Raw genomic sequence first — 14,784 nt, 5'->3', positions numbered from 1 at the left:
ATTCCAGTTCAGAGTAATACTGTCTTCCAGCCATCCAGCATAGGCCCTCTTCTCATCACTACCATCAGGGAAGAGACACAGGAGTCTGAGGACGCACAATCAATATTTTAGGAACTTTTTTCCCACTCCATCAGATTTATGAATGGTCCATGAACGCAGCCTCATTCTTTTGCTCTCTTTTTGAAATATATAATTTCTTATTGTAACTTGTAGTACTTTTTATATATTGTAATGTACCGCTGCCACAAAACAAACTTATGATGTATGTCAGTGATGATAAACCTGATTCTGTGTCAGTCCTAGGGAAAACTTCACCCCTGCACTCTACCAACCCTCACTTAATTTTAAGGAAACAATATGATTTCAAGGAAAAGAAATAAGTAGAATCAGAAGTGATTAGATCATTGGTTCAGCAACAGACCTGGCAAGATTATTAATCTAGCTCGGGAGAGAAAGTCCCATTACAGCAAATTGGAATTAATTAGATAACTTGTAGAATGAAGAGAAAACCTAGCTTCACTAATGGTGCCCATGAATCTAGTGATCTCAGCCACTTCTTAATGTTGGCACATGAATGAAAGAAAAATGGTGAGTTTTGTGAGAAGGAAGCATTGGATTGGCCTCGAGTAGGTTTAAATGTCACTCCATCACGGACTGAAGGGCCTGAACTTTGCTGTAATGCTCTATATTCAGTGTTCTACAGTTACTCTGCAGTGCCGGCAATCAGGGTTCAGTTCCTGCCACGTTCACCCCATGACCGTGTGTGTGTTCTCTGGGTGCTCTGGTTTCCTGTCACATCCCAAAGACGTACCAGTTAGTAGGTTAATTTGTCACACAGGTGTAATTGTGCAAGGCAGATTCATTGGGCCAGAACAGTCTTCACCTACTGCAGCTCGGAATAAAAAATAATTAATTAATTAAACGCTCTGTGTACTATGGAATGAAAGGAACTTACTCAAATACTGCTTTTGTGATAATCCATTCTGAATAAACAGCGTACCTTCTACCATTTAGATTTTAGTTAAAGTCTGAAAGAATTGTCTGCAGCAGGGGCATTAATATAATATTCATAGATTCCTCCAACATTTTGTGGTGGAATTCATTTGCAGTTCACCTTCCAAGTTACTTCACTCAGCTCTCAAAACTTAGACCCTGTAGCAATGCTTCACATATACCAGTACTCAGGAAATTCCAACAAAAAAGCAAAGTGATAGACAAACAGCTGGTTTGTAGTTGGCATCAACTGAGGTCAAATGTTGGTCAGGACAACCAGGAGAAAACTCTCAGTGGAGCTTCACTGTAGATTTTTGTGCTCAAATGAAATTTAAATCCAAAACCTTCCAATTCAAAGACAAGAGTACCAGCAGTTGAACCATAACTGATGAGGAGTGTGCTATTAATAGACCAGGACTACTCTAAATGCTTTCATGTAAAATTTGTAATACATTTTCATGTAGGGACACATGAAGTGCAAAGTTTTCTTTCAGATGGCTTCATGGAATTCAGCTGGCTACTGCATTTCATTATCATCAAATTGAGAAAGTATGTCAACTGGAAACTTCGTGGCATACACTCTCATGTCATACAGTTGTAAAAGGTAATGAAAGCAAGTATCTACAGTTAAGTTCATCATTGTGCCATAAGAACATTTGGCCAGCTGAAGAGAAGAATGCTTGAAGTTTAAACGCTCGATCCTGGCAAGATTTACCAGCAGAGGTAAAACTCTTACTCTTACACATGGTTGCCTAGACTAGGAATTTCTTCTCTGGAAAGTGAGAATTAAAGTAAGAAGTGAATGATATCAGGAGGAGCATTGTTAAGTGAAAGACAATGTGTTTTGTTTTCTTAGGGGAAGGGTGCTTAAGAACAAGTGGGCATACAATATGTTTCATCCCTCAACCATCAGGCTCCTGAACCAGAGGTGTAACTTCATTCAACTTCACTCACCACATCACTGAACTGTTCCTGCAACCTATGGACTCACTTTCAAGGACTCCTCATCTCATGTTCTCAATATTTATTGCTTATTTATTATTTTTTTTCTTTCTTTTTGTATTTGCGCAGTTTGCTGTGTTTTGCACACTGATTGTTTGTCTGTCCTGCTGGGCGCAATCTTTTATTGATTCTATTGTGTTTCTTGTATTTACAGCGAATGCCTACAAGAAAATGAATCTCAGGATTGTATATGATAACATATCTGTACTTTGATAATAAACTTACTTTGAACTTTGAAGATCAAAAGACATATAAAGTAGTACAAATCATTTTACTTCATGGATCGATTTTTTGAATTATGCACAAACAAAATTGCAATTGTACAATAAGAAATGAAATAAGAGAAGGAATAGGTCACACAGCCCCTTGAGCTTTCTCGATCATTCAATAAAATCATGACTAACAGGACCTTGACTTCAGCTTCACTTTCTCCATAATACATACCTAACATCTAACAAAAACTACCTATCTCCAGTGAACATATTCACTCAGCTTCTTTACCTCTGAGGTGGCACAGTGACACTGAGAGTGTCACTGCGGCCTCAGGGATTCAATAATCCACATTCAATCCTGACCACCAATGTGGAGTGTGCACACACTCCCTGTGAACACGTTTCCCCTGATTTACATCCATGTCTCCAAGACATTCAGGTTAGCAGGTTTATTGCTGAGTGAGTAATAGAACCCGAAGAGAATAAGGGGAAAATAAGACAAGATTAATGTAGGGTTAGTGTAAATGGATAGTTGTTGTTCTGTGTGGACTTGGTGGGCTGAAGGATACAACTTGCTTCTGTATGTCTCTCCATCACCTCTCAAGGATAGAGCATTCCCAGAATTCTCCTGAGTCAGAGGGCCATGTATGGATGCAGGAGGGTGGGTGGGTAGGAAAGAGGGAGGAAAAACATCTTGCTTTGCTATTGTTACTCTGTCGCTTGGATGGGACAAGGCAACACAGTGTTCTGAGAACACTGCCAAGCGTGTTATGTTGGTGTTGCAATGCATGGCAACACCTAGCACCTCCTGGGTGCATTGGTTGGTCACGCAAATGACGCATTTCACTGTATGTTTCAAAGTACATGTGACAAGAAAATCTGAATCTGAGTCTTTCAGAGATTCAATGCTAAAAGAGGAGAAATTCCTTCACGTCTCAGGCACACACAAGAAAATGCATATTCTGCAACTATGACTACTTATGACTGTACTCCTGAGGAAAAACCTTTCTGCATTGACCCTGTCAACCCCCATCAGTATCTTATACACTCAGTGGCTGCTTTATTAAATGTGCCTGCAAACTGTGTGATGCTATTACAGCTCTGGGCTTTGGCATCAGAAATTCAACTCTGATGCCATCTGTAAAGAGTCTGTATTTTCTCGGGTGCTCTGGTTTCCTCCCACAGTCCAAAGATGAACCAGTTAGTAGTTTAACTGGTCCTTGTAAATGGCCCAATGGTTAAGCTGGATTAAATCAGGGGTTACTGGGTAGTACAGTTTGAATGGCCAGAAGGGCCTATTCCATGCTGTATCTCAATAAATAAATAAAATTACGATTATATATTGTTTGGTTTTCATTTACTATTTTTGCAAAGATCTATTTTTTTGGTTAGTGTGGAACACCACAGACTTCAACAACCAAACTTAGCAGTAAAGAAATGCATTCAAAATGTGATTCTTCTTCATTTTCCATCAAACATATTCCCACATGTAGACACGGTTTCAATGGTTGAATGGGGTAAAACTCTTACTTATTCATTCAGCCCTCTCTCTACACAGCATGGAGATATTCTAGAATTGCTTATGATGAAATCATCCTTCTCACAAAATCTAGCAAGAGGCCAGTATTCCCACATGTCCTCTCCTCACAGGCAAAGCCTTCTTGGTATCTGGTTACAAGGACTCCTTACAGGAAATATCCAACTCTCCAGTTCCTTGAACTGAGATTAATGAAGAACCAAGACAAAATGATTATATTCTCACCCAAATTAATGTAAAACCAGTCAAAGGAGATCAATAAGGCCATAACACCATAAAACATAGGAGCAGAATGAGGGCATTTGGCCCATTGAGCCTGCTCCACCATTCAATCATGGATAATTTATATTATCTCTCTCAAGCCCATTCTCCTGCTTTCTCCCTGTGACAGTTGACACACATTCTAATTAAGAACCTATCAACCTCCACTTTAAATATACCCAATGACTTTGCCTCCACGGCCATCTGTGGCAATGTTAGAAGGAAATAATAGAAGGCAATACTGCACCAGGGTTCCCTGGAATGATACAACAGTTTATAGTTTCAAAAGTTCATGGATAGAGACAGTATGGAAACAGAAGAGATGCAAAAGACTTTGCCCATCATTGGCTGCTTCCCCTTCTGGCTCCATCTACTCAAACACAGGTACCCTTCACACTACACCATCTCCCCATCATCTGGTTCCTCTCTCCTAATGGTTCCCTTATCTCTTCCAGTGGTATTTAATACACACTATTCCTTAGTTTTCTCTAAAAATTTACGCTTGACATCATCAAGCACAAGTTGGTTGCAATGGGTGAAGTATCAAAATGAACTAATTTCAGTGGATAACTTTCAGATGATGGAACATTTCTTGGAAATTTTTAAATGCTGAAATGCTGGAATGGATAGTAAGTAGGTTTTTGATGCCAAGTAACACTTGCACTGTACAACCTCCAAGCATTAATCATCTTTAACAGGAGGTAGAGTGAATCTTACATTCAATCAACATCCTGGGAATTGACCAAATTTACAACTAATTAAATATGTAATCAGTGGTTGCTTTATTAGTTATCAAATAAAGTAGTCACTGAGCCTGTATTAGTAGTCTTCTGCGGCTGTAACTCATCCATTTCAAAATTCAACGTGTAATGCATTCAGAGATGATCTCCTGTTCACCACTGTTGTAAAGTGTGGTTATTTGTGTTACTGTTGCCCTTCTGTCAGCTTGAGCTGCTCTGGCCATTCTCCTCCAACCTCTCTCATTAACAAGGCATTTTCACCCACAGACTGCTGACCCCTGGATATTTATTGTCTTTTGCCCCATTCTCTATAAACTCTAGAGATTGTTGTAAGTGAAAAGTCTGGGAGATCAGCAGTTTCTGAGATACTCAAACCACCCTGTACGACACTAACAATCACTCCATGGTCAGAATTGCTTTGATCACCATTCTGATGTTTGGTCTGAACAACTGAACCTCTTGACTATGTCTGCATGATTTTAATCATTGACTTGCTGCCACATGATTGGTTGATTAGATAATGAGCAAATGTACAGGTGTAAGGTGGACACAGAGTGCAGATCAGAGACAGGATACATGACCAAGTGCTTCTTCTCCTGGACATATAAACCTTTCCAAAATCTAAAAGGTCAAGAGTGTGATTTAATGTTTGCCACATCTTAATGAACGTCCCTCTTGAAGATTGTCTATGTAGTAAGGAAGGGAAATGCAATGTGAGTATTCATTTCGAGATGACTAGATATTCAAGCAATATACTTGCAATATTTGGGCCCCTTATCTAAGAAACAATGTGCTGGCATTGCAGGGGGTCTAGAGGAGGTTCACGAGAATGATCCCAGGAATGAAAGGATTAACCTATGAGGAAAGTTTGATGGCTCTGGTCCTGTACTCACTAGTTTAGAAGAATGAGAGGTGAATCTCATTGAAACCTATCAAATGTTGAAAGGACTAGTTAGAGTGGATGTGGAGACGATGTTTCCTGTAGTGGGTGAGTCTAGGACCAAATGGCACAGCATCAGAATAGAGGGAGGTCCATTTAAACAGAGATGAGGAAGGATTTCTTTAGCCAGATGGTGGTGAATCTGTGGAATTCATTGCCACAGACAATTGTGGAGATAAATTCATTGGGTCCACTTAACCACTTATTCACAATTCCAAGTGCACTTTAATACTGACTGATCAGCACAAGTTGTGCAACAATTTGTTTCAAGACAATGTTACTAAAACACTTTCATTCCAGGCAAATCTAAGTAAAAATGAAGCTTCACCACCCTGTCCAATTAACAGAACACAGAGACTTCAGCCCCAGAAAAACAGTCCTGAGAAGGATATTTATTTTTTTTCTTTTAGAGGCTAGATTGGTTTCTCAAAGTAATTTCTGAGAGGATGAATCTCAGGGACACGTGTTACTGTGATTCACCACTCATTTTGACTGGCTTGCAACTTTTGTCCCTTAATCCTTTTATAATCTTGCCTGGAATCCCAGCATAGGGTAGATATTGGACAAAGTTATCAGAAGTAGGTATATAAATCTTAATTATACAGTATTGTGCAAAAGTCTTAGGTACATATAAAAAATTCTGTGAAGTGAAGATGCTTCCAAAAATAATGAAATTAGAAGTTCCTAAATATCAAAAAAAATCATAAAGAGCAGTAAACAGTAAAAAAAAACTAAACCAAATCAATACTTCATGTGACCACCCTGGCCTTTAAAACTGCATCAGTTCTCTTAGTTGCACTGTCGTGCAACTTTATAAGAAAATCAGTTGGTAGGTTGTTCCTGGCATATTGAAGAACTTGCCACAGTTCTTCTGCAAACTTTGGCTGTCTCACTTGCTTCTGTCTCTCCAGGTAATTCCAGACAGCTTTGATGACGTTGAGATTAGAGCTCTGTTGAGGCCACACCATCTGAAACCATATAAAAAATCTAGGGCGCCTAAGATTTTTGCACAGTACTGTATATTCATGGGATATTGACATCACTAATAATGCTTGCATTTAAAGACCATCTCTATGTGGCCTTAAAATTGAGGGGGCTGCTAAGAGTAAATCACACCGGTGGATCTGGAATTACCAAAGTGAGATCAGGAGGGGCGGAGGCCAGACTTTATTCCCTGAAGGACACTTTTACAATAACCTGATTGATATTTGGTTATTATTACTGAGACTAATTTGCTCCTTATTCCAGATGTTCAATGAATTACTTGGGGAACGAGTTATGCAGTCTGCCCCTCAGCTCCAGCAACATGAGTTATGTCTTGATGTTGAGAGCAACCTGTCTAGTGTCTTCCTGTGTCTGCAGTCTTTGTGTGTTCTGGCCTCTGCCCACATCCTGATGTGTTGGCTCTCAGCCAGCTTAACACACTGTTGCAGTTGGATGGTGGGAGCATCAGTGTGGAGTTATTTTTATATAAATAGAGCACAGTAACCAAGCCCACACTTTGACATGCATGTGAGAGAGAATAGGATGTGTGGGACTCCGTTGGTCAGAGTTGACCATGAATATTTCATTCTAGCTGTCCAGCTACACAAGCCTGGGCAGTACAATATGGAGAGCAAGCTGCTGCCCAAGTAGCAAGCTCCCTCTCTTCATGCATCTGATGAACCCAAAGGAACCACAGAAACTGATACAGTTCAGTATCAGCAGCATCACAGGAATTGCCAGTCAGCATTGAACTCTATGTATGACTGACTTAGGGACTCCAGCTCTGCAAATTCTTCCCTTGGGGTTTACTCCCAAAGCCTTCCCCATGAGTGGGTATAGCCACAAGGCAGCAGAGGTTTGTGATCAGAGTTTTCCTTCTCCTTGATGAGCTGCATCATGGCTGACGAGCCTTATCTCCCCGAAGCAACTGGTTTTAATGCGCCAGTAATCCACCTTTGCCCCTTCTCCTGTCAGTAGAAATTGTTCCACTGGGCGTAGTAGCTTAGTCACATGTGAAGGGCAGGAGCTGGACTTGGTTGTCAGAGGCTATTTGAGGCGCACACCATTGGGAGCATTTAGTAGGTGGTGGGAGCTTGTCCCCATTAGCACCCCCGGCTATAACAACCTTAATATGTTACAGCAGAATATCGCTGGGAAATGGGTCAGATAAGATGCAGCATGGATATAATGGATACAGTATCTGTGTTGTAAGAAAATATGCAAATTTAACTCTCCAGCTTCTAAAGAGAATTGAATCACATACCTCTCTGATCGATGGCTCAGAATTTTGGCTCCCAGCCAACTCTTATCAAATATCCTGATAATTGTTATTCAAAAGCTGATTAAAGGTGTTTAATCTTTAAGATACTTATTTAAATAATAGGAAGTGCTCCTTCTATTCTGGCCAAAATTGCCAACACCATGACTGACTGATGAACTTAATTTCTACAGGTAACCTAAGGTCATTAAGTTTACTTATGCAGCAGTGGCAGTTGTTCACAAGTAATTTCTGGTATATGCAATCCTTCAAAGCATTTCCAAAGGATGTGTTCAGGTGTTAAATGCAGGTATTACTGAGTTTTTGCCTCTGGTACCAATTTCAATGATGGTACTCATATCTGATGGACATCCAATATTCAGTGGAAGCAAATCACTTTAAAGTAAAGACATTTTTTAAAGCATGTACTCACTGTAGGGGCAGCCGTAAACCTCAACCCTCATTCCTATTCTACCACTGGGGTTCCACTTGAGGGGGGCAAAGCGTAGGAATCTGGCTCTGATGGAGTACTGCAGTTTGTAATGCACAACACTGTCTGCATTGGAGTTTCCTGGAAAGGCCTGCGAAGATGACAGAAATAAATTAATGATGACAATTTTCAATCAGATATTCCTTATGTCTTTCGTACATCCAAAAGTAATGGGACATGTCTTTCACAAATGTTAACTTTTTCAAGTTCAGAGGTTTGTGCGTGATGAAATATGAATTTCTGACCGACCTTTCCTTAGTTACATTGTGCCTTTTGACCTCTAGTTTATTTTCCTGTTTCCAATACTTCAGGATCTTTAAGTCACAATTTCTTTTTATGTGAAGCTTTTCCTCGATATATACTACACGTATTTCAAGGGAAAATTATATATTTTAATTTGTAGCACTGTAGTCACTCTAGGGAGTATTTCCTGTGTTGTTGCATGCAAGTGTTCATAAATCTTAATAAAGATCATAAGACCATTAGGCATAGGAGCAGAATTGGGCCATTCAGCTCATCAAGCCTGCTCTGGCATTCCATCATGGCTGATTTATTATCTCTCTCAACACCATTCTCCTGCATTCTACCCATAAACTTTAACACCCTTACTAATCAGAAACCTATCAACCTCTGACTTAAAGGTACCCAATGACTAGCCTCCAAACCCATCTGTGGCAATGAATTCCTTTGGTTCAGCAATCCGCTGGTTAAAGAAATGCCTCCTCATCTCTGTACTGAAGAAACACTCCTGTACTCTGAGGCTGTGCTCTCTGGGCCCAGGTTCTCCCACTACAGAAAACGTCCTCACCACATCCACTCTTCCTAGGCCTTTCAATATTTGATAGGGTTCAGTGAGATCCCCCTCATTCTTTTAAACCCCAGTAAGTACAGGCCCAGAGCCATCAAGCTCGCCTCATATATTAACGCTTTCATTTCCAGGATCATTCTTGTGAAAACTTTATTACAATTCATTGAATAAGAGGCAAATCAAAGAAAAATTCTAAATTTATTTCAAAGGAGTGCTGTTGAATTGCATATATTATTGCTGAAAATTACCTTGCATTTTTATATCCAGAGAAGGCCAGAAAGACATTATTTTAAGCCAGAATGAAAGTGATTTCCTACGTTTCTGGGCAGAATGAAAGGAGAAACTGATACAGGCCATTCTATAGATGAAGGAAATCTTGAACAACACACACAAAATATTGGAGCAACTCAGCAGGACAGCCATCATTTGAATCATGGTGAAGAGACTCGGCCCAAAACGAACACTGTTTGTTTCTGTCCAAAGATAATGCCTGACTTGCTGAGCTCCTTTAGGGATTTTTTGTGTGTGTTGTGAAAGAAGACTTTTTCTCAGGTTTGAGTTCTACCTTTGTAATATTATCCTGTACTGATATTTGTTAATGTCTCTCCCATTATTAATACTACACTATCATATTTCATATAATTCTGCTTTAAAATTTATATTATTCTTTAATTTAATAACTGATCTTTATATAATATATGCGATTTTATATATTTACATAATTTTTCAATTTAATAATTATTTAATAATATTTGAATGCTGCTATTTTTTGTTGCATGTCACACCAACACACCACAACAAATTCTAAATACATGTATATGGCAAATTAAGTAGATTTTTGATCCTCAGAAATTTTCATTTGCTTCAAATATGCCATCCTATTTATACTCTTTTTCTCCACCCTTACTCTGTTGAAGCCATTCTCATCACATTTTACTCAAAAAGGTGGGGAATTGGGGAATTTCTGGAAAAAAGAACAACACAGCAGATCAGCCATGTTATAAATGGATGTCAGGGGGAATATTCAGGGCGCATACTGGTTCACTATACTTCTATTTCTTATCGTGAATGCTCATGAGCTCAAACTTATTGAGCGGTGTAAATCCTTCAGTTTTATTTATGTGCATGATGTAGACATCTGCTGCATGTGACAACCACATAATACATCACAATAACATTGAATTTCAGAAGTAAAATTCAAAGACATCAACTTCAATGGAGTTACATTTCAGAAGAGTTCAGTTTGCATAAGTTGCTACATTATACTTTGAGCACAAGTAGTAGAGGTCAAATTTTTATTCAAGTTGTTCATCAAATCATCTTGTCTTCATTACTTCTACTTCCTATTCAATCTAGTGGCCTTAACATCAAGACTCAACATCAGAAATGCTTTTCACTTTACTTTTTTTGAAAGCGATAATGTAGTTCAGCTCTTTCAGTTTCTTCTTTTGGCAAATCAATGAAACGTTGAAATGATAAATGAAGCTTTTCTGTCTTGCATTATAAATAATTACTCTGGAATTACAAATTGCTTTCAATAATAAAGCAATGATACAGAAGAGGATGCAACCGGAAAAATATTGCATTATGTTTTTTTAAAGTAAGTACCATAGCATTTATTATGCACTAGGAAATCAAATACAGAAAGCTAGACAAAGGATAAGTCAACCAAACATTCAACATTAATAATGCATGAACTGACAGTTCCAATTACTGGATTATACTGTTTAGTGGATATATAAGATTTTGGAATTTACTCACTCCAATAGCTTTGATCTGATATTTATTACAGATAAAGTCTAACACCAATTTGTACAATGCTTATAAAATCCAAACTGAGCCTAATTAAACACAAGTAGAAAATGGCAGAAAAATAAAGCTGTACTTATCCTGAGAAAGTTCTCAAGCCATTTCCAATTCAATTAAACAGGCTTTAGTTTGAAGCCAGTTTCCAAGCACAACTCTTGATTTTCTAACTTGTTACACATTACACAGATAACATATGACAAAGAACTGTAGACCAATTATTTATCGACAGCCTGTCAGAATTTCAGTCTTTATATATGGGAGTCTGGCCTGGGCATTAAACCTGTATGAATTCCTTTGAAGTTTTGGTGATTAAATGATTTCATCAAGGTGTAACTAAATCAGGTAAATAAGGAGAATTTCAGGTTTAATTCCAGATACACATATTAATTTTCATTTGCAGTTGTCTGTGCTTGTCAATTTTATGTAGTGGACCAATTTATAGACCTATAGGTATCTGATCTGCTTAGGTCAAACTGTTAAGGTCATTGATAGATGCATGGGAAAAGCCTGAAGAGAAATGTGCAGTCACATTTGGGCAAGTTCAGGTACATAACAGAATCAAAAAGGCAAAGGATTGCCATTTAGCCCATTGATATTATGGTGGGTTCTCCAGAGCAATCTATTGAGTCCCTGTTCCACATTCCTTTTCCTATCACTCTCAAATGATCTAGCTTCTTGCTTGTCCGCTTCTCACTTAACTCTGCCTCCATCATTCATGAGTTCCAGTTCATAGCCATACTGCATGAGAAAATATTTGCACATTTATCCCAGTGTCTTTTCCACTTTGAATATGTGTACCATGGTCCCTCAACAATCTGCTAATGGGAAACCATTCCTTTCTTTTAACAAGTACACATTATTCACCTCTAACAAAGCTTTTCCCATCTTTCTTTCTGTCTCAGCTTTCAAAGTCGCATCTTGTTGCTGGAATACTTTCATTTATCAGCTGGGTTCCAGAGAAACCCTTTAAGGATCCAATTCTTCTTAAGTACAGGCATTTTGGCTGCAGTGCAAGTTTTTTTAAAAAATAAAGCAAACTGGATATAACATGACCAATAGATAGGGGAACAAAATTTGATGAGTGCAATGACTGGAAATGGATAAGGTATAAACCAGCCTTATACGAAGATTCAACATGATCTCAACCCTACCTAGATGAATAATGGCTTGGTACGGCAATTGCTCCGCCCAAGATTGCAAGAAACTGGAGACAATTTCTTCCCTCAAGCTGTGAGACTACTTAACACCCTGCCACCATGCAGGTCTCATCACCTATGAAGCGCCAGTAGCATATACTGTTTAATTTTTGATTTGTGTCATAAATACACATTATGCAAAATGTCAATCTTCTGGAATATTTGCTAAGATAATAATACTTTACGTGAGTTATATGTACTGTGTTGTGCACCTTGCTCCAGAGGAACATCATTTTGTTTAGTTGTGTCTATGTGTACAAATGAATGAAAATAAACTTGAACTTGAAAGTTGCCAGCTTAGCACATCATGGGAACTAGCCTCCCTTCCATGAACTCTATCTATAACTTCCTGCAGCCAGAATAATCAAAGACATTGCCCACTAGGGACATTTTCACTTCTTGCTCCTCACATTGGGCATAAGTGACAGAAGACTGGAAAGGACCTACCACCAGGTTCAAGGGCAACTTGTACACACAGTGGCCACTTTATCTGGTACTGCCCATACCTAATATAGTAGTCACGATGTCTATGTTTCTGCTCTTCTGTTGTTGTAGCCTATCCATTTCAAGGTGCAACCATTTTTGCATTCTGCGCACCATTCTCTGTAAGCTCTACAAACTGTAATGCATGAAAATCCAGGAGATCAGGAATTTCTGAGATGACAAAATTACTCCATCTGGCACCAACAATTATTCTGCAGTCAAAGTCACTTAGAATACATGTCTTCCTGATTCTAATGTTTGGTCTGAATAACAACTTGAACCTCTTAACCATGTCTGCATGCTTTAATGCATTGAGTTGTTGTCACGATTGGCCAATTAGATATTTGCATTAACAAGCAGATGTACAGGTGCACCTGATAAAGTGGCCATTGAGAGCATTTGCCTGTTATAAGGATACTAAACAGTACCCTTATACTGTTCAAAAAGATGAACTCCTAACCTCACAATCTACTTTAATATGGCTTTGCTCCTCACTGCCTGCTTCCAGTTCACATTCTCTGCAATTTATTGCTGATCTTTGTACTACTGCAAGACACTGTTGTAATGAAATGATTTGTATGGATAGCTTGCAAAACATTGTTTTTCACTGTACCTCAGTGTGTGACAATTATAAGCCAATTTACCAGTGCTTCTATTTCTGCAGTTGACAATTTCATGCACTTTGCTGGTTATTTTCATAACCCTCCTTGCCACCTTCAAAGATCTCTGCTTATGTACAAGAAACTAAAAGCAACAGCCACAACCAATTATGTGGAGCCTTTGATGTGACAAAAAGTAATCAGCATTTCAAAAAAATGTCATCAAACAAAAAGCTAACAGAATACTTACTGAAGGTGGGTTTTGAGGAGCATCTAGGAAAGGAGTGGTACATAGACAAAGATTGAGGAGAGAGTTCTAGATGTAGAAAAACTGTTACTTTCCCCAAGCAGTAAGGCTGATCAACGCCTCTATCCACTAACCCAGCACCCCACACAGCCCCATACCTCACCACTATTACTTAATCATTTCCTGTTAAGAGACACTTTATGTACAGATACTCCTGTGCCTAGCAGTCTATTTATATGCTACCTCATGTATTTTTACTTCTTATTATGGGGTTCTCTAACTTATATTTTGGATTGTGCTGCATGAGATCCAGAGTGACAGTGATGTCATTTTATTTTACACTTGTGTTTTGGAAATGACATTAAACAATTGTGAATTTTGATTCTTGAATCTTAGGGCCAAGGCAGCTGGAAGCATTGTCCACCAATGGAGAGGTAAATAAAACTGATCAGAGGAATAAAATATTGGTTCAGACGATGCTGATTCAAATGTTCTATTGTTCCTAATACTTGTTTGCTACTGGGCTACATTAGTGCAGGAAGAGTTTTGCCATACACTTTGAGAAAGTTTATTATCTATTCAGCCAAACATTAATAATTAGAAATTATACAAATTGTGCTTCCCAGTTCAAGTGTAATTAAAGAGAGATTAAGAGCTTAGAATAACAGGATGCCACTTGATTATCCAAATGGTTAGATTAGTTGAAACAAAAATTGCTTGATATTTTTCCCCAGCTCTTAACATTAAATTCATGAAAACTTAACACTTGAGTAGACAGAGAGGGTTTGATATCTGGGACGAGCTGCCTGAGCAATCATTATACTTAAAGAGGTATTTAGAAAAAAACATTTAAATTGCCAAGGCATGGAAGAATATAGTCTTAATGTGGGCAAATAGGATTAATATAGACAGGCACAAAGGCTGGCATCCATGTGATAAAAATACTAACATTGACAGAATTTAATTCAAGGCTTAAGAAAATCTTCCAAAAATGGCTCAATAGTAAAAATATAAAAAAGGAAACAAACACTTTCACTGTAAAAAATATTATTGTATTATTTTGTCATAATACCTTGGTCCAAAATCTATTTGGAATATTAACAAAGAGAAATAAGAACCGAAATGACAAATTTTTGAAAACACTACATACATTTGAATGGGCTTATATTAACATTACCTGGGACAGAAAGGGAAAGAGGAATAACAGACGTAAAAATTTACACAA

General features: G+C 38.3%; 1 protein-coding gene across 3 annotated transcripts in view; it reads right to left on the bottom strand.

Annotated features, from left to right (window-relative positions):
• The window catches only part of LOC140714304 (contactin-associated protein-like 5), a 1,942,527-nt gene that overhangs the window by 1,375,512 nt on the left and 552,231 nt on the right, over positions 1-14,784 (bottom strand). For 2 of the 3 annotated variants that reach the window (XM_073025413.1, XM_073025423.1), the window contains exon 4: positions 8,361-8,508. The exons of the other annotated variant lie outside the window; for it this stretch is intronic. In XM_073025413.1, the coding sequence (XP_072881514.1) occupies positions 8,361-8,508 (148 nt within the window). The remainder of the gene's footprint in view (positions 1-8,360; positions 8,509-14,784) is intronic. 3 annotated transcript variants of the gene reach the window in all.

The sequence above is a fragment of the Hemitrygon akajei genome, chromosome 2 (genome assembly GCF_048418815.1).
Source record: "Hemitrygon akajei chromosome 2, sHemAka1.3, whole genome shotgun sequence".
Taxonomy (NCBI): Eukaryota; Metazoa; Chordata; class Chondrichthyes; order Myliobatiformes; family Dasyatidae; genus Hemitrygon; species Hemitrygon akajei.
The sequence above is the reverse complement of the archived record's forward strand: the minus strand, read 5'-3'. Positions and strand labels throughout refer to the sequence as shown.